Genomic DNA, 20241 nt, shown 5'->3' on the forward strand with positions numbered 1-20241 from the left:
ATGTTTTTATTGGAAATTTTTTTAAAGGTCCTCAAGAAAACACTTGGTTTCCCTCTGAATTTTTTCACTTTTTTCCAGGCCTTCACATCTGTAGGGTAAGACTTCTGAAACTGTTGACCAATGGAGAGTATATGAAACTAATTCCATTCTATAGTTCTCCCGTAACCCAAGAACCGTATCATAAGCATCTGGATTCAGCATAAATGTGATTTTCCTTTACCTTTAGAAGACTAATGTAACAAGATAGGTTGAGTTTAATAATTTCATTTAGGGCACAATCCTATGCAGATAGGCAGCCACCTCTGAATTTGGAGGCAACCACCTATCCAATGCAGGGCAGGAGAAGCACGGAGGGGATCATTCCCTCCATGCTCCTCCTGCCCTGCATTTTCAGCTAGACAGCCGCTTGTGGTTGTTTAGCCGCGGGAGGGCAGAGTGGGGGAGGAGGCTGCCGTACAGCACATAGGATGTGCCATACAGGCATTTCCACTCACCCTGGAACGCCCCCTAGAACACCCCGTTTCGGTCGCTCCGCACTCCTCTTGTGAGTGTGGAGCATGGGGTTTCTCTGTGCTGCCTGCAAGGCAGTGCAGAAGGGGGCAATGTCAGTTCCAAGGTCAGTTTCCGAGGTCGGCGCAGGCTCTGAAGTTGGTTCCCGGAAACAAGATATTCTATGGCCATATAGCCACTGACTAGCAGCTATAGGATTGCTCCCTCCAAGTATGTTGTTCAGCACCTTGAACGCTTAAACTGCATGTTTAATATTTATTAAGAAAATGTATATACTAATGCAATCTATAGTTTATGGGTCAGATCAGGTTATATAATGTTTATTGTAATCGCAGCCTTTTTGAGGCCTGGCCTTGTTGCCAAGAAAAGAGATGCTCATCATCCTAGAACCAATGACTCGGATACAGATTTAGATATACCTAAGAGTAGACCTTTTGAAATCAATGGGACAAGTTAATCATAACATAAGTTCCATTGATTTTAATGGGTCTGCTCTAAGTATAACTAGATTTGGATCCAATCTAATGCAGCTTCTTCTTTGCCCTTATTCTCTTTGAAGTGCTCACATGAAACAGCAGTAGTGGTAGTTCTAGCTCAACATAATGCCTCCTTATCTTTCATGAGCACCACACTTTAGATATCAGATAAATAAATCTTGAGTGAGCACAATGTTAGAGTTTTGGCTTGGATGCTGATTTGTGGAATGTATGTATTTCATCTTCTGAAAGCAGTTAATATAGTTCCATTTTCTTCAGTCATGCTTAATTATGTTAGACTATACCTGCTTTAAACTGCTGTAACAACTTGAGATAAATGTGCTACCAGATTGTTACAGATCAGCAGACAGGGCAGAAGATTCAGATTGTTACAGCACTTGATCAGACTGCAGCAGGCAAGCAAATCATTTTAACAAATCATGATGGTTCTACTCCAAGCAAAGTGATCCTTGCAAGACAAGATGCTACTCCAGGAAAGGTTTTTCTAACAACTCCAGATGCTGCAGGGGTCAACCAGCTGTTTTTTACATCCCCAGATATATCTGCTCAACACATTCAGGTATGGTGTTTCACACTATTAGGACCTATTCAGATGACTTTTAAAAACCCAGACTTTCCTCTTAACACATTACTCATATTAGTTTTGATCCATCACCATTAGTGTAATATCCTGGTTTGCGTTATGGATTGATATGGATAAGAGGGTAGCATACATGCTGCTTTTTAAACTGTAATATTGCAGGACCTGTGTACTTGGAAAGAAAGAGGAGAAGAGGAAAGCATTCATTCTTCAGAGAAAAACGTTTTAAGAACTTTTTAAAGGTTCACAAAATGCTGGGGTATTGCTTAGTAAAAAGACCAATTTATCTATTACGTGTTTATCTCCAAGGAGCACATAGTGTCATAAATAGTTATCCTCCTCACATTTTAGCTTCTCAGTAGCCTGTCTGAGTTTTGGTCAGCGATGATGACAGGCCCAAGATCATCCAATGGGTTTCATAATTGAGCAGGAATTTGAACTTTAGTTTCTCCAATCCTAGTCTCAGATTTTTATCCATTATACTGCACTGATGCAGTGGAGACAGGTGGCTTTGTTGGTGCCTGGCTCTTTTTTGTCCTTTTACGGAGTGACATGAGTGATCCTGTGCCTGAGTGATATGGTGAGGGAGTGCTTAGCCTCCAAAGAAGGTTAAACCTCAAAAATAAAGAACAAATAGCATCGGCATTGGCAGGCATGGGTTTGTGTTTTACCACTGGTGATGTCATGGACACAATCCATTAGTTGCTGTATTTATTTATTTATTTATTTATTTAGCACAACTGATGTACATGACGCTTTATAAAGAACAAGTATGACAAGTCCTTCCCCCAAGTGCTTGTAATCTAAAATAGGAACAGAGAAACAACAGAGGAAGGGGGGAATGAAGACATGGGAAAGCAGGGGCAGAACATTTGGCTTATTATGATAAAGTATAAGGACTAGGAGAATGGTCCAAAGGCTTCCTGGAAAAGTTGAATTTCGAGGAGGTACTTAAAGAAAATAAAGGAGGTGATTCCATGGAGGTGTTCCAGGAGGCAGTACCAAGCATAAAGGACAGCAAGAGAAAATGGGCGGTCGTTTCCCGGGGCAGGAGACCATTGGACAGCTGATGATAGTGGAGCTGAATCATTGAAAGTCTCAGGGATGTTTGGGGATATAAGCACAGAGATTCCCTTTCAGTGCATGCTCCATATGCAAGAGCAGAGTATGTGTTAGCTGGGAGAAACGTTGCATTGTCTCCGTGTCAAAATATTACAGCTTTAACTCTTGGGAAAATGTGAAGTTCTGGTAGCAGAAACATTACCTACAATAGTCCCTGTGTTCTCTGCCATTGCCCTTGCTGGTAGTTCAGTACAGTTGCTTTAGAGATCCCACCCCTGTTGATGAGCCATGTGGCCAGTATATAACTTTGTTCTTATTTTCTTACAAACATGAAATCGAAAAAGCACAAGAGAGTAATATTATGCTAGCAAAGTCAAATGTTAAACAGGCTGGTCATTTTTCATCCTAAATTGCTATGACATGCTAGATTGTCTAAGTAGTAAATTGAAATCAAGACATAGAGACTGGGTTTGCACAACATGACAACCCACCATGCGCACACAGGTATGGTGGGTTGTCATGTTGTCTGAACCTGGGGTGTTCTCCATGGGGTGGCTTATTTTTTTGCAAACAAGCCACGCTGAGAACCAACGGCTTGTAGGGTTGTTCATGCACATGGTGGGTAGTTGTGTCACCAGAACCTGGGAGAGTGATTTTATGGTAGGTTGCTGAGATCAGCTACAGAGCTGCTCAGCAAGAGCTGCAAAACCCCCCGTACCCTTCTCCACCATCTTGCCAGTGCTGCCTCCAGCCTCCCTCACCAGTGACTTCCGTTCCACCAATGCCAAAATGGCACTTTGGAAGGACCATCACTCATTCTTTGGTTTTTTAATTTTTATTTTTCAGTGCGTCAAAAATGCACAACTAGGGTCGTATTATTATTATTAGTCGGTCTTGTGCAAGTGTGCACTTACAGCTGTCCAACATGTGTAGTCTTTCCTGGTCAATTTCCTTGTATGTTTCAGCTGTCAAAGGCGAACAGAGCACATGCACTAAAAGGGAGGGGCAATATCTCCCCCTTGGAGATGTGATCTTTCATTTAAGTGTTGAACTGACACTTCTCAGTGTCTTCCACCTTTTCAACACTTCCCTGAGTCTCTGGCCAGTCCAGAAAGGAGGGATATTAACTCCCTGCTCCCTTTCTCTGCTCATTTTCAGAGCAGTTACTGCTCAGTTACTGAGCTTCAGTGGATGTGTGCAAATCTCCCTGACAGTAAATGGAGGGGAACTTTGCACACCTGCAGTAATAAAGCCATTAATGCAGGTATGCAAATTTCCCCTCCATTTACTTCCCAGCCCTTAAATTTGCTCAAAGATTCCTGACAGTTTTAGGGGGGAAAACCCTCAGAGACTGGCTGAATGGGATGGAGGAAATGGGGTGCCCACACCAGCAGCACTTACACACCCCAATGTAGCCCCATTCACTCCATCCCATTCAGCCGTCTTCTCAGGGTTTTTTTTTTAATTGTCAGGGCGATATGCACACATCAACTGAAGCTCAGTAACCACAGCAGTAACTGCTCCAAATAGGAGTAGCAAAAATAGGGGGAGTTAATATCTCTCCTTTCTGGAGTAGCTGGAGAGTTGGGGAAGTGCTGAAAAGGTAGAGGACACTGAGAAGTGTCAGCTCAACACTTAAAAGCGAGAGGATCACATCGCCAAAGGGGAGATATTACCTGCTCCTTTTGCTGCACTTGTGTCAGAACCTGACATCTGGAGCTGAGGCACAAGTCACAGTAAAGCCTTTTATTGCAGTAATTCCAGTAATTAGCTGTAAGCCTTTACACTCCCATTAAGATCCACAGTTAACATATTACAACGGAGTTCCCTGACAAGAATCAGTTCATGAACATCAAAACAAAAGACCCAATGAGCCCTGGGTTGAGCACACAGAATAAACCCCAAAATAAGTTCACAGTTCCAGTGAAAACAGGAAGCTTTCCAGGTTACCAAAGTGTTGTTTCCAGCAAAGTATACTTCCAGTTGCACTGGTTTAAGTACAGAGGAGTGACCACTAAAAAGCACTATTTGGCATTTGATCCTGGAAGGGAAACCTGGCTCTCAGGCAGTTGCTGCATCCTCTTTGGTGACAACTCACCAAAGGAGATACACTCAAAACACCCTCTCCTGCACAGACCTCCTCCTGATACCCTATTCCCATGGAAGACGTCCCTGTTTGAGAAGCAGGAACCCCCATCAAAGTCAAGTGGGTTTTTCCCAGCTGTGGAAGATAGGCCGTATCTGTTTCCTGTGTCTCAGCCCTTCCAGGCTCGTAAGCCAATGGGAGGCCTGGTAGAATTGAATTCTCAGGCGAATGGTTTCCCATGGCTGGGCCTGATTCTACAGCTTCCCGACTGATTAAAAATTGGCTTCACAGGCTACAGCTTCCCCCAGACTGCGGCAAGGTCTCACAGCTTGCCCTATTCGCCTTTCCCTCCCATTTTCAGTGCTTCTGAATTGCGCTACTGGCTCCCACCTTTGTCTTACTATTATTTCTCCCCCAGTCCATCGCAACTGTGTGCAAATTAGCATATATGCAGCCTCATCTTTTCAGTTTCCTTGAATGTTACCTGCTCTACTTCAGTATTCCCTTTGACAGCTGATACATACAGGGAAGTGGGCAGGCAAGACTACCCATATCGGACAGCCATAAATGTACACTTGCAAAAGACTGACCCCCCAAAAAATTATGACCCCATTTGCACGTTTTTGAGGCACTGATTTATTTATTTTTTGAAAGCCAGGGAACAAAAAGGGGTAGTGAATGGAGCAGGGAGGGGGCCGGAATGAAGGGACAAGATGGGTTCTGTCGCAGTGGTGCCTGGGATATGTGCTGGAACTGGCTGGAGGATTGAGGAGGAAGGAGGGGAAGTACAAGCGATGGCAAGACCTATGGTCTGTTGAGCATACAGTGGGTTGTTCTGTGAATAAGCAACCTACCATGGCATATTCACAGGATGGCTTAGTGTGACGTGCAAACCTACCTAGAGTCTTAACTTTCAGCACAATGCAATGAAAATGGTTGAAAATCAACATAGGAAGTCAGGAGTAATACTGGTTTTTATAAACTCAAATTATAAGTGCTGTTCTCACTTCTCTTTTACTTTGCTGGATTAGTTTAACATCTTCTGACTTTTATTACCAAATGTATTATCTGGACTTCAGCTATGCCTCTGTGAAATACTCTTCACAAAGGCATATGCATTAAACAGGATCAGGACCTTAATTTATACATACGAATTGAAATAATACCAGTTGTTTTCCGGGCCAAATTCAAGGTGTTGGGTTTGACCTTTAAAACCCTATATGGTTCCGGCCCAGCCTATCTTAAGGAGCGCCTCCAGCAACACCAGACAGGCCACTTAACAAGATCAGCCTCGGATGGCCTTCTCTCTGTCCCATCAGCCAGGACAGCTAGACTGGTGGGGACGAGGGAGAGGGCCTTTTCTGTGGTGGCCCCCACTCTGTGGAACTCCCTCTCTAGGGAACTTCACCATGCCCCCTCTTTAATGAGCTTCCGTCGTGCATTAAAAACGTGGTTGTTCAGGCAGGCATTTGGGGTGGGCTAGGGTATTTTAGAAAATGTTTTTACTGTAGAATTTTATTGTTTTAAACTGTTTTATTGTATGCTATACATCGCCCCGAGTGTGACCAGCCAGATGGGCAATTAATAAATTTAATAATAAATAAATAATAAAATAATGGGGTTAGTGAAAGCAAGAGATGAATTAAATTATTTATTATTATTTTTCAGATTTTAACAGACAATTCTTCCGCAGAGCAGACCCTAAATAAAGTATTCGACCTCTGTGTTGTTTGTGGAGACAAGGCGTCAGGTAAATTGCTATGTAGTCCTACTTCGTAACATTAATTGGAGTTTTTTCACTTCTACTTAAAACTATCCTCACCATGCATTTCAAATAAAGAAACGTTTATTTTAGGACAGTAAGCATAGTTCTGTTGTCTACAAACAAAATTCCTTTGTGCATTTTAATAAAATACCATTTGTTCAGTGCATCTAATTAAATTTACACCAGCATGGTAATACTTATTGCTATATAAAAGAGACCATTAGAAAGTGCCTGAGTTCACTCCCCACCCCTACCCGGTCTTTTGATGGCTGCTAGGATGGTCAGGAAATGGTGTTCAGAACAAAGTCCTTCTTTAGGTAAAATGCTGCAGTAGCAGTATGAACATTAATATGTGAAAGGAAGCCTTCAGATTGTAAAACCCATTTATAATGTACCAGGAATGAAATATCAAACTGTTTGAAAGCCTTGCAGTATAGTTCTGCTTCTTCTCGAACTTGTAAGTAATTAATAGTAAAACTCTTCTCTCTAGCATAGTAATTTTAGTCATTGTTCCTGTAAAGTTGATATGGAAACCCTATCCAGATAATTGATTGAACATACCAGGGTGGGGTGTGAGGGGTGGAATTGTGCTGACTTGCTTGGCCATGCCCTTCCGATTGTTCACACTTGGGGGTATACAGTGGCATAGGCCTTATATGCATGAAGCCCAAAGTGTGTAATCCTAAACCATAGGCTCTGTAGATTCCGCTTCTATAGTTCCAGTAGTTCAGGCCTGCATTGCTGGATTCTATACACTTGTCACATCTACATAAAGACTAATGTGTGGATGATTGGAGGGTCCCAACCACAGATCAAACATGCCAGAGTGGGGGCAGGTCCTTTAGCTTTACTAGATCAAAAGGCTGCTGTTAAATAGCAAGCTAAATAAAATTAATTACATATTTCTACTATGAGCTGTTCTTTTAACTTCTCTCCTTGGCACTGCTTCCATAGATGTATTGAAAGGAAAGTTAACTGAGCAAAGGCTTGGTGGGTTGGTTTCCTTTATGGTTTGCTGCTGCTAGATTGGGTGAATATTAAGGAGATAGAGAAACTGAATTCAGGGTGCCATTTAATGTAATAACATTTTCTTGGATACAGTTTGCTTTATGTCCCTAAGCTTTTTGGAACAGGAATGTTATCTTTCTACTGGCTGGTCATTTTACAAAATAGGTATCATCAGATTTGAATGTTGCCTGATGGAGGCCTAATGCTGAACATTTGTGCTAGGCTAGCATATCTGCTTGCAGTTCTAGGGCGGAATTCCTGCAATGCTATTAGAATGTCATGTTTTGTATTTAGCCTGTTGGCCAAGTAGATCTACTTTGTTTTCAGCCCATTATTTTTTGGAACATTATCTTGACACATTTGGCACATTTCTGGTGGAAATACTATTTCCTAATATGATGTTGCATATGCTTATATAATTCACTAAATAATAGCACTGATTTCAATTTAAGCATCAAAACAGGTTGGTCCTTAAATGCTTAGAGCAATTTCAGTAATACTTCTCAGAAGTATTACTTTTGTATCATTTAATAAAACCTAACAGTAATATATCTTAATTAATAAATTTTGTTATGCAACCAGGACGCCATTATGGAGCAGTGACATGTGAAGGTTGCAAAGGATTCTTTAAAAGAAGTATACGAAAGAATTTAGTATATTCATGCCGAGGAGCAAGAGACTGTGTGATTAACAAGCATCATAGAAACCGATGTCAGTACTGTAGGCTGCAGAGATGTATTGCATTCGGAATGAAACAAGACTGTAAGTCTGAGCTTTAACCAAAATTTATTGTGGAAAGGGAACAATCATTGGAAGATTCAACTGGTGCTATGTTGCTCTTTTACAGTCCTCGCCTTTTGCATCTAAATTAGTTACTGGTTTAGTAGCAAGATAACATTGATGCTGTGAAGACCTAAATTACTTCTAGAGTGACCACTTTGCTCTGATGTCCTATGTGTGAGACTCCTGTATACAAGGAAGTGTCTTCAAGGAAGCAAGTGTCTATTGGAGCAGCCCAGCTCCTCTCTAACATTTTTGCATACATAACTAACTACCAGTCAAAAAAGTATTGCATTACATTTGAAAAATATTCAGACTCTAGATTTCACAAAGCCTCTCCACTCTTTCTTCCCCACCACCCCAAAATGGTGCTCTCTACATGTTGAACAGTAGTGGAAAATATCTTCCTTTATATTCCGGTTGCTTACATATGGTACAGTTATGATAAGGTTGAGAAGGGAGCTCTTTCTGATTTTAGGTACTACAATAAGTAGACAAAACCAGAAGTAACTGTTTCTGAAAGTAGTGGCATTTAAACTATATGCCAGGGAACCCTGGGATTTCTTGGAAGCTTACCACAGGTCTTCAGTTAGAAGATCAGTAATGGTGAACAATTGACCTGAAAGACAATTTGTCTGCCATCCACTGCTATTATCCTGCAACATGCAACCAGAGGGGAGCATTCAATGTGTTCTAGAGAGAGTGTTCAGTTTTTGTGGGTGGATAGTGAGGTCCAAAGGGCCTAGCCAGCACCCCATAAGTCTTACAGGTGCTGGCTACCCTTTGGGGATCACTATCTCTACATAAAAACTGAGTATACATGTATGTCATAAGGACATACATGGACATAGATACTAAGTATGCACCCTCAAATGCTCCACAAGCATCTGCAAGATACAAGGGCCCCTTGGCAGACAAACTATGAAAAGGATTCCCTGAAAGTAGAAAATTTGAAAATTGCTGTCAGATTCTAAACAAATTGCTATGGAAATATATGAAGAGAGCTTTGGCTGTTGGGCAGTATACAAATTAAATAAGTAAATAATCCTGTTGTCAAGTGCAAATTGATGACATTTGTATTAACTAGTTTAACACATTAATGTTTTGAGTAAGTATTGTCAAATAAAGACTTGGGGTTACCAATCTCTTAGCCATGGAGAGCGACTGGAAATAACCTATAGGATTAAGACCTCCCTTCCCCTAGCCCTTCTCTCATGCATGAATTTCTCCAGCTGGCCTTATCCATAGTTTGGTGCAAAATCAAACCAACGTTAACTGTAGTTGGTGCTAGATATGGTTAAGACTAGTTCAATGAGGTGTTCATGCACAGAAGAAAAAGAAAAGCGGGAACAGGAGTGTACTGTCCTGTGTCCCAGTCTCTTAACCATGTTTAAAAGATCACCAGTATTGTTTGCAATTGCCAGAAAACAAATTGGTTAGGTTTGATATCAGAAAACTATTTAAACAATAAAGTTAATGGTAGTAACTAAAATCCAGAAATTAGTTCGTAACAGCTAATTGTGTGTGAATGTTGGATTGGTACTGATAGCTTCACACTCTTTTGTAGCTGTTCAGTGTGAAAGAAAACCTGTTGAAGTATCACGAGAGAAGTCTTCAAATTGTGCAGCTTCTACAGAAAAGATTTATATCCGAAAAGATTTGCGAAGTCCACTTACAGCAACTCCAACTTTTGTAACAGACAGTGAAACAGCAAGGTATGCAAATACTACTCTGGGTTAGATAGCTCTGTGGCATTCCTTATGGCCATAAGCAAACATTTGTGCCCTTTTATTTCAGATCAACAGGAATGTTGGAGTCTGGAATGTTTGTGAACATTCATCAGTCTGGTATAAAGAATGAGCCTGCAGTTTTGATGACTGCAGATAAGGTATATGATGAAGTAACTCATTTATTAAGTAGATGTTATAGTCAATGCATGTTTCAGTTGTTTTGGTATTTGTACCATTAAAATTTGTTTGAAGTGTTTAAGGAGTCTTACTAAATGTCTTATTTTTATAAAGCTTCTGCTGTTCTATTCCACATTTGTTTGTTTTTTTAAATTGAAGTTGTGCAGGAAAAATGTTATCAGGTCTTTATAGAAGGGAGCAGAAGCAGGAAGAAAATCTCTCTTTTCCTTTCCGCATTTCTCCTTGGGTCTCTGTTCCTTCTTCCCATTCTTTTTCAAGTAAGGGGATTGCTAGTTAATGAAACTCCAGGAACTGCTTCAAGCTGTTGTCTTATCCTGAGCCCAAGACAAGCCCCCCTGACAGCTTGTGAGGCAATAGTGAGTTTCTAAAATCATAATGGAGGCTTTGATTGAAACTTTCCTGATTCTACACACCCCGAACTTCAGCAAATGGTGGTGTTCACCCTTGAAATGTCTGCCTTGGAATGACACCAGCCATTTTATGCATGTACAGATGCAAGACAGCTTGCCAGTGACATTCCAAGGACAGGGTCTTTCAGCCCTACTCAACAGAGATCATAGTAAGTTCGGATGGGGTATTTAATCAAAATACCCCATTTTATGCTCTATGCGATCTTTGCTGCCCCCCCCGCCCCCGAAGCTGTCACTGGAGTGAGAGTGTCTAGCACTCAGGAGAAGAGCACAGCTAGACATTATTTTCCCTTGAGTGTAAGCCCTGGCAAGCCCTGGCTAATGCCAACATAAAACAAAAGGCAGCTGCACCAATGTTACAATTCCCAATGTGTTTCAAGTTTCTTCTCTTTATCAGGTGCTACTCATAGCCAGGGCAGGGTGTTTGGAGCCCCCCTGCTGCCGCCGCCACCCCAATCAAATAGCAGCAAAATCGAATGCTGGGTGTTGTGACGGCTGCAGCTGCTGTGGCTGCTGCTACTGTTGCTGACACTGCAAGACTCAGGAGGGGCTAGAAAGACATGCTCAGAGCCTTTCCCCTGTGTGGGGAAAGTCTTCCTGGAGGGCACGCTTCTCCACCAATCAGCTATTTTTTTTAAAGGGAAGGAATCCAGCAGCCACTCAAAGAGGATTCCCCCCATCCTTCCCAAGGGATGGGGTGGCAGGGCACTGGGATGGTTGCCTTGTGGCAGTGCGTGGCAGCTGCCTAACCTTAAACATTTTGCTGGCAATGGCTCAGTGGCTAGTTTAAGCCTGCCAGAGCTTATCAGAGGAGACCTTATGAGTAGGCTGACTAGCTGCTGCAGTGTCTGAGGAGTCCCGGATGAGCAATAGTGGTCAAAACTTTTCTTTAAAATAAATTTAATTTGATTGCTTTAAAGAGAGAGGGAGAGAGAGAGTTTGTGTGTATATGTATGTTTGAATGCATTTCCTGTGTTAGTGCCACCTTCATTTGCTGAGAGGACAATCCAGAGGCCAGTGAACTGTATGTAAATGTGTTGTTTTTCCTGATTTTATTTGTGTGTGTCGGGGGGGAATGGGATGAAGTCTTCTGTTTATGTTGGTGCCTTAAAGATAATTCCTGAAAACGGGTTTTGTGTTGTGGGTTTTCAATTCATGGGTGGGATGGGGTCCCTGTATATTTAAAAAAAAACAGTTCATGGGGTGAGGTGCCATCCTTGTATATTTTTAAAAATGAGTTTATGATGTGGGGGTCCTTGTATAGTTTTAAAAATCAGTTTATGGGGTGGGTGTTCCTTGTATATTTTAAACAATCGATTTATGAGGTAGGGGGTCCTTGTATATTTTTATAAATCAGTTTCTGGTGCTGCAGGTTCTCATACATATGTAAAAATCAATTTCTGGTGTTGTGGGGACATTTTATCTTTTTCAAAATTCAGTCATCTATATTGCTGTAATTATGCCTTCTTTAGGCCAACCAAAAGTTTGGAAAATATGTATAAGGTTTTGAGATCTCCAGATCTCTTCCTCAGGCAAGATGTTAAAAGGCAGGGTCAGGGTTGGTTGCGGGGAGGGGAATGTAGAGGAAAAATATCAACTAGATGATGAAGTCACATTGTCTGCAAGTTCAGGTTAGTCCCGAGGTGCAGCATGGGAGGAGGAGTTCCATCTCCTCCAACTACTTGATAAAGCTACCAAAGTTGGCTTCAGTTTTCTTTTATTATTTAGAACAACTTCTAAAATTATCTCCTGCTTGAGTTGTTAATGTAAAAACTAATTTATTTCTGTGATCTACCAGTAAAAGGAGCCTGTGTGTTTCAACCAGGATGGGAAACACTTCTGAGAATATGGAGGATACAACATTTCCCCTTCTTTCTTCCCAGTGCACCTAGGGGCAGTTCCAAGTCAATCATATAACCATGGCCATTACTTGACCTGCTGAGCCTAATTTGAATGCCTGCAGACTCCTCCTCCCACATTCCACCTTGAGACTAGCCTGAACTTGCAGAAAATGTGACTTCTCCATCTTTTTTCCTCCCCATTCCAATAAAGGTATTACAATAATATGGATCTTGGAATTTTGCTTACCTTTTCTGTTTTTGGTGATCTTTTTCACAGCCATTGCAGATGTCTTTAAGAAGTGTCTGCCTCAATGGCCAAATTTCATGTATTTACAAAGCCTGCTCCTCAGTGACAAAATTTCATGCTTTTCACAGTTGCAGTGCCATTGTTTCTCACTTCCGTTATGCCTTCAAGAACTGCTATGCTATGTGGATGGCCAACTTTTATTCCTTGAAAAGCTCCTCTGCCATTGTTTCTGCACCATGTTAATTCTTAAGGAACTTCTATGCTGTATGCATTGCCAACTTTTATGCTCCTCTGCCTTTGTTTTTCTAGCATAATGTTGCCCCTTGGCTCCACCCATGGTGATCCCTTGGCTCGTCCTTCTCCCTCCCAGCTAACAGCTGCCAATGCTCTTTAGCAAGAGCAGCTGAAACATATAGTACAAAATTATCTTTAAAAACTAAGTTACGTATCTTAAGAAAATAACAGTTTCAGTAACTGTTATACATTAAATCATACCAACAATATAAACTATTATAAAATATTACCCTTACAAAATAATATTTAAGACACCAATGTTTCAGCTGACACAAAGCAATTCAAAACTGAAACCTTATTTGATTTTTTTAGACATTTTGAACCTTTGGTGAAACGGTTTTTACAATCGTGGACACAAAGCAGGAGACCAAAGGTTTGGGGCTATGGAACAAGTTACTTAACAAAAAGGATTTTTTTGTGATATGGGACACTAGTATCATCTTAGAACATGAATTCTTACAGTATTTTGGTTTTAGTTTTAGCTTTAGTTTTAATTAAATGTTTTGGTTTCACAAAATATATTTTCTTCAGATTTTCTTATGTTAAAATATCAAGTGATAAGATCAGCTTAAGAAATTAACTGTCTCAAATTAACAGTTGAGATTGAGACATGTAATTCACTTAGTAGGGAACAGCTGGATAAGAGAAATCCTTTCTATATACTTCGTGAAGTCAGTTATATTTAGTCTTCCATAAGTGAGTTAGAAGCCAGAAGCAGTATCCAATCATATCATTCTGCAAACTCAAATAGTGCTAGCAGAGCTCCACTGAATCTTTCTGTTGCACAAGCGGTTGCGCATTATGTTTGCGCAAGTGGTTGTGCAAGCATAACGCGCAAGTGGTTGCACAACGGATTGTGAAAGCGCAATGTGAAGGTGTTTGCGCAACAAGTTGCAAAGCATTATGCACAACTGGTTGTTCAGCTATGCTTGCAGAAATGTAATTTTAGTTGGATCCACCTCTGTGACATAATTTGGAACCTAGTTTCTGCTAGCACAACATCATTTACACTAGTGGAATGACACAGCTGGGTACTCCCCCAGGAGTTCTAAGCATTGTTTGGTAGTCTTTGAAGAAATCAAGTAAGGTTTGTGTTTTGAATTGTTTTGTGACAACTGAAACATTGGTTTCTTGTATATACAGTCAGGGCCAGAAATATTGGAACAAGGATAACTGGTTTGGCAGTTGGCCTCTGTACACTACCACATTGAAGTTGAAAGGAAACACACCCAGATGGGAGCAAAGTCAGGACTTTCAGCTGTAATTCAAGGGGTGTGACAAAAGTGGGGCACCAACCATTCTGGGAGTACAGCCAGTGGCATACACACACACCCATCGTTGGTGGCTCATAAGTAATGGAACGAATGGCTGACAAGCAGCTGCATGGCCAGGTGTGGCCTGTTTCCTGGGTACCCCATGACCAATCAAGCAGATAAAAGGCCTGGAGGTGGTTCTGAGTGTTACATTTACATTTGGTAGCTGTTCACTGGAACTCCCAACATGAGGTCCAAAGAGGTGTCCATGCGAGTGAAGGAGGCCATCATTAGGCTGAGGAAACAACATAGACCCATCAGAAAGACAGCAAAAACATTGGGAGTGACCAACACAACAGTTTGGAACATCCTGAAAAAGAAGGAATTAACTGGCAAGCTCAGCATCAGCAAAAGGCCTGAAAGACCACAGAAGACAACTAAAGTAGATGACCGCAGAATTCTGCTCACCTGGCTAGATGTTGTGAACCCTTTCACAACATCTAGCCAGGTCAAGAACGCTCTTGAGGAGGTAGGCATGTCACTGTCAACATCTACAGTCAAGAGACGGCTTTATGAATGTAAATACAGAGGCTTCACAACAAGGTGCAAACCACTGGTAACGCTCAAGAACAGACAGGCCAGATTAGCCTTTGCCAGCAAACACCTAAAAAAGTCTGCCCAGTTCTGGAAGAAGATTCTTTGAACTGATGAGACCAAGATTAACTTGTACCAGAGTGATGGGAAGAGAAAAGTATGGAGAAGGAAAGGAACAGCTCATGACCCAAAGCATACCACATTATCTGTCAAACATGGTGGAGGCAGTGTTATGGCATGGGCATGTATGGCTGCCAATGGAACTGGTCACTGGTGTTTCTTGATGACCTGACTGCTGATCAAAGCAGCAGGATGAATTCTGAAGTGTATAGGGCTATACTTTCTGCTCAGATTCAGCCGAATGCTGCCAAACTGATAGGACGCTGCTTCATACTGCGGATGGATAATGACCCAAAATATACAGCAAAAGCTACCCAAGAGTTTCTCAAGGCAAAGAAGTGGGATGTTCTTCAATGGCCAAGTCAATCACCTGCTCTCAACCCAATAGAGCATGCTTTTCACTTCCTGAAGACAAGACTGAAGGCAGAAAGACCCACAAATAAGCAGCAGCTAAAGGCAGCTGCAGTGGAGGCCTGGCAAAGTATCTCGAGGGAGGAAACTCGGCATTTGGTCATGTCCATGGGTTCCAGACTTCAGGCAGTCATTGACTGCAAAGGATTTTCATCCAGGTATTAAAGGCAATCCTTAAGTTTGAAATGGTGTTGATTTGTTCCATTACTTACGAGCCACCAATGATGGGTGTGTGTGTATACCACTGGCTGTACTTCCTGAGTGGTTAGTGCCCCACTTTTGTCACACCCCTTGAATTACAGCTGAAAGTCCTGACTTTACTCCCATCTGGGTGTGTTTCCTTTCAACTTCAATGTGCCAAAACAGTTACCCTTGTTCCAGTATTTCTGGCCCTGACTGTAGTTTGTAAGAGTAATATTTTCTAGTAATGGTTTATAGTTGTTGGTATGTTTTTAATTTGTAATATGTATATAACTGTTATTTTCTTAAGTTATGTAACTTTTGCATTGTATGTTTCCATTGGCCTTGATAAAGAGAGGATTCTCAAAATATGTCAGGTATAATAACATTGGTGTAGCTGTCATGTTTTGTTTTGGCTTTTTACAGCTGTTATATTATCCTCATTTTTTTCATTGCCAAAACACTCTTCTTCGGTATGGACATCAGTAAAGACTCTTTTTTGCCCGACACCCACCCCGATTTCCATCTTCAGTTGTCCACATTCAAGTTGGCTGGGTTTGGAAATAGGATATAGATATGACTTGCAGCTTCGGCACTAAAGTTTGTCTATCTGATAGTCAGGAGCTGCAAGCCGGTCTTGGATAGGGATTCTTCTGGGAAGCAGGCTGAAATCTTATTCCCTGTGCACTGCAGATAAAGGACCTGCTCAGCCTCAAGTTGCTTCATTGCCTTGTAACTTTGTTCTATTCCCCACTGACTGGTTGCTTCCTTGCCTTACTCCTATAATTTCCTCTTGCATCTGTGGCATTTGTGTCGGCCACAAAGCACGTCCTATGCATTGCTCCCAAGCTCTTTATCTTGCTCCACTCTTGACTGTTTGACCTTTTCTTCCTCTTTGGCTCTGGCAGCCTCACTACTTCCCCTCACATCTGCATAGCTTGCTTGGACCGCTTGCATGGAACCAATATGACTCTTGCTTGTGATAGCTGACTGAAGAATGTTTCTTGCTATCCATGGTTTTTCCCATCATGCAAAGTGTGACAAAGGGCCAAAGTAGTGATGGTGGCCGAACTGTGAGTTTCAAAACGGATCTGCCCTAATCATGTAGAAAGTTCTGGTGTGGGGTATTATGATTTTGAAAAGCAAAAGAAGGGGTGCATTGGTAAGGAGTAAATCCTCACCCATCTACCCACCCACCCACTACCAAAGCAATTTTTCCCCTGCCAAGTGCACATCAGAACTTGGCTGAAGAGAAAAGCACCTATGGGAGACATCCTGTGTAGAGGTAAGCTGTGGGCAAAGGGGAAGGTTTTGTATTTGTGCATGGATCCCTTTTTGCTGTTGAAACAGAAGCATCTCTACATGATTGGGAAATCTGGTCTTAAACTCACAGATCTGTGGCCGTTGAGTCTTGCCATTTAAATGGACATTTAAGGGTGCAATCCTATGCATATTTAGACAGATAAAGTCCTATAACTTCCCACATTCTTCAGCTTGCATGGCTTAAAAGCAGTAAACGGGTTCATTAGGATTTCTACATCTACAAAGAAAAGGATTACTAGTCAGTTGCCTGACACTTACTGCTCGAACTTAGGTGGTGGTGTTAATTTAAAGACTGCTAGCTATTTTTTCTCTCACCTGTATCTTATTCTGAAGCAGACCCACCCACTACCACTGTTGTTTTCAGAAATGTCTTTAAAAGAATTGAAACATTTCATTCAGATAATTCATGCCAGCCCATTCAGGAATCCAGGTTAGTGGAACATGATAGGTAGACAGGTAAATACGTTTTTGTAAGTTATTAGCAGTTTCTTGTATATTTATCCAGGCACCTTGTAAAACCATCAACTAATATATTGAGGTCACAATTATAGGTAGTGCACTAGTATTAAGGGCAAATAAGTAAGAATAATTATAAAGGAGTAGAACAAGCTTTTAGATACTTTCGGTAAATGTGTTCAGTATTTGAAAAATATTCTTTAAGACCTATGAACCAAGATGTTATCTGAAAGGTTTCTGAATAATAGCTCGTCTTTATAGCGAGTTTCAGTTCTGCCACTGATGTGTTTACAATTACAGTATCTTCTCTAATAACACAGTATAGGTCCCACTGTAAGACTAATTCCTGCTGGTTTGAAAAATTAACTGCTTGTTCCTTTTTTTCCTTAGGTTGAAGCGTGTCAAGGAGATTTAAGTACTTTAGCAAATGTGGTAACATCATTAGCAAGTCTAAGTAAGTCCAAAGACATGTCTCACAGTAGTCCTGAGCTGTCCATGATAGAAAGCTTAAGCAATGGAGACACATCATTGTCTGAACTCCAGCAAGATGAGCATGCAAGCACTGATGTTACAAGGTAAGGTTGGAAGCATCTGAAAATAGTAACTGTTCTGAGAATAACATGGGATATTGTAGATTCTTTCTTTCTTTCCTTCTTTCTTTCGAAATAAATAAATAAAACTAATACACTGCTTAATATGAAAAATCTCCAAGTGGTTCATATACCAATATTAAAATCACATTTAAATACAGTATTAAAACACTGTTAAAAACAACATTTACAATACAGAACAATACGAAAAGCAGTAAGATGGAGGAGAATATGATCAATTGTCATTCTTTACAAGCCAAAGGCCTGGATGAACAGGTGCGTTTTCAGGAGGCATTTGAAACATACCACATTTTCTGCTTCCTGAACTGCATGAAGGATGGTTTTGTAGAGGGTGGGTGCTGCCACGAGAAGGCCCACTTTCAAGATATTATATGGCGACATTCTGTTGGTCGCAGAACTACCAGCAAGGCCTCCCCTGAAGATCTTCACAGTTGACTGTGTGTATATAGGGGATGACAGTCTGCTAGGTATCTCGATCCCAAATTGTTTAGGGCTTTGTATGTAACAACATAACCTTGAACATGGCTTGGTAGCTAATAAACAGCCAGTGCAGTTCTTTTAACACAAATGTTATGTGAATATAGCTGGGTGTCCCACTGAGCACCCTAGCTGCTGCATTCTGCACTAGCTGCAGCTTCCAAACCAGGTACAAGTGCAGCCCCACAGAGAGCACATTACAGTAATCTAATGGTGAAGTTACCAGTGCATGGATCACTGTGGCTAGGCTGTCCCTATCCATGAACGGGTGAGGTTGCACACCAACCAAAGTTGGTAATGGGTGCTCTGGGCCACTGAGGTCACCTGGGCCTCCAGTGACAAAATGGATCCAGGAGTGCCCCCAAATTATGTACCTGCTCTTTCAGAGGGAGCACAGCTTCCTCCAGAAGAGGCAAACAGCCTAATTCCCAGAACTGGGAACCACCCACCCACAGGACTTTTCAGGATTCAGTACTAGTGACTGTGAAAATGGCATGATGAACATGGTTGTTTAACCGTGTACAGTCTTGTTAAGCCACTTGGATCAGTCATGTAAGTGGGAGGAGTTTAACATAGGCATTTAGTTCAGACATACCTATCTTGATGTATTAAGCAGAACCTTGGTGTGCTGTGATTCGACATTTCCTGGGTAAATTAACCATAAATTCCAACTGTGTCTGAATCAGGAAATGATTGTTACAAGGACTGGAACAAGCCAGAATCTTTCATTGCAGTTTGAAGTTGGTTTAAGATCTTAGTAATCACAGCTTCTTGGGATTATGGCTTGGAATAAATTCTTGGAAGTTTTTCAAAGAGAGTATTTAATGTGTAATGGTGATACCAATTTCCATTTCTAAAGCTCGCTGAAGGGGAAGGGTGCTGGGCATTTGCCATTACCTTTATTTCTGCCAGTGATTTCTGAAAATGGGCAGTAGGAGTGAATGATGTGAGTTATCAGCATTCTCGGGGTGCTTTTGACCCATGGCTTTCAACACTTGATGCTAAAAAAAAATATATGAAAAGCTACTCCTTAAGGCAGCTTGTCATGAGAATCATACCAGGAGGCAGCATTACTCATTCTTTGGGATTAGAGATTCCTGGGAACCATATACCTGTCATCCTCTTCTTTTTTAATCCCTTAAATTGGTTTAAATTGCATTTTCTGGGCCTGATCATTTAAAAAAAACTTTTTTTTTTGCAAAGTGGAAAAGTATAAGAGCACCTCTGTGTTAATATTTGAACAATACTTGGGCTTTGCTTGCCTTCCCAACTTGCTTGAACTTACATTTGTCAATTTATTATTTACAGGGCATTTGACACTCTTGCAAAAGCATTAAACCCAGGAGAGAGTGCATCGTGTCAGAGCTCTGCAGAAAGTATGGAAGCCAGTGCACGTCTGGTTGGTGAAGAAGCAAGCATGAATATTGTTGAAATAGAAGGCCCACTTCTCAGTGATGCTCATGTAGCTTTCAGGGTACTTAAAATATATTTTAAAATTATAGTTATTAATAACTATAAACTATTTAACTTCTGTAGATATTGTTTTAAAATCTCAGTTATGTGAATATTTAAAGAATAATGTTTGAAGAATGTACTGCTGTTCAGTGATTGCTGTTCAATGACTCTTGTTTAAGAGTATAGGACCTGGTTCACATGTAATTGCAATCATGGGTTAATTAACCTGTGAATTGCCAAAATCTAGCAGGGAGTGAGCACATTGTCTCTAGCACACTTGTTGCTTCCACTTTCAATTAACAACCCACGATCGCCTTGTTCATAGGTTGTTAGCGTGATGTCTGAACCCGGAC

At 41.2% G+C, this 20241-nt stretch overlaps 1 protein-coding gene across 4 annotated transcripts in view; it reads left to right on the top strand.

Moving 5' to 3' along the window:
- NR2C1 (nuclear receptor subfamily 2 group C member 1) overlaps positions 1 to 20241 on the top strand; it is a 56536-nt gene that overhangs the window by 15793 nt on the left and 20502 nt on the right. For 3 of the 4 annotated variants that reach the window (XM_084810234.1, XM_084810236.1, XM_084810237.1), the window contains 7 exons: positions 1336 to 1566; positions 6404 to 6485; positions 8091 to 8270; positions 9856 to 10003; positions 10086 to 10176; positions 17736 to 17920; positions 19742 to 19907. In XM_084810234.1, coding sequence (XP_084666360.1) covers positions 1336 to 1566; positions 6404 to 6485; positions 8091 to 8270; positions 9856 to 10003; positions 10086 to 10176; positions 17736 to 17920; positions 19742 to 19907 — 1083 coding nt within the window. The remainder of the gene's footprint in view (positions 1 to 1335; positions 1567 to 6403; positions 6486 to 8090; positions 8271 to 9855; positions 10004 to 10085; positions 10177 to 17735; positions 17921 to 19741; positions 19908 to 20241) is intronic. The other variant, XM_084810238.1, reaches the window with a different exon arrangement.

The sequence above is a fragment of the Heloderma suspectum genome, chromosome 7, assembly GCF_057233095.1.
Source record: "Heloderma suspectum isolate Gila_16-S chromosome 7, 16-S_ref, whole genome shotgun sequence".
NCBI lineage: Eukaryota > Metazoa > Chordata > Lepidosauria > Squamata > Helodermatidae > Heloderma > Heloderma suspectum.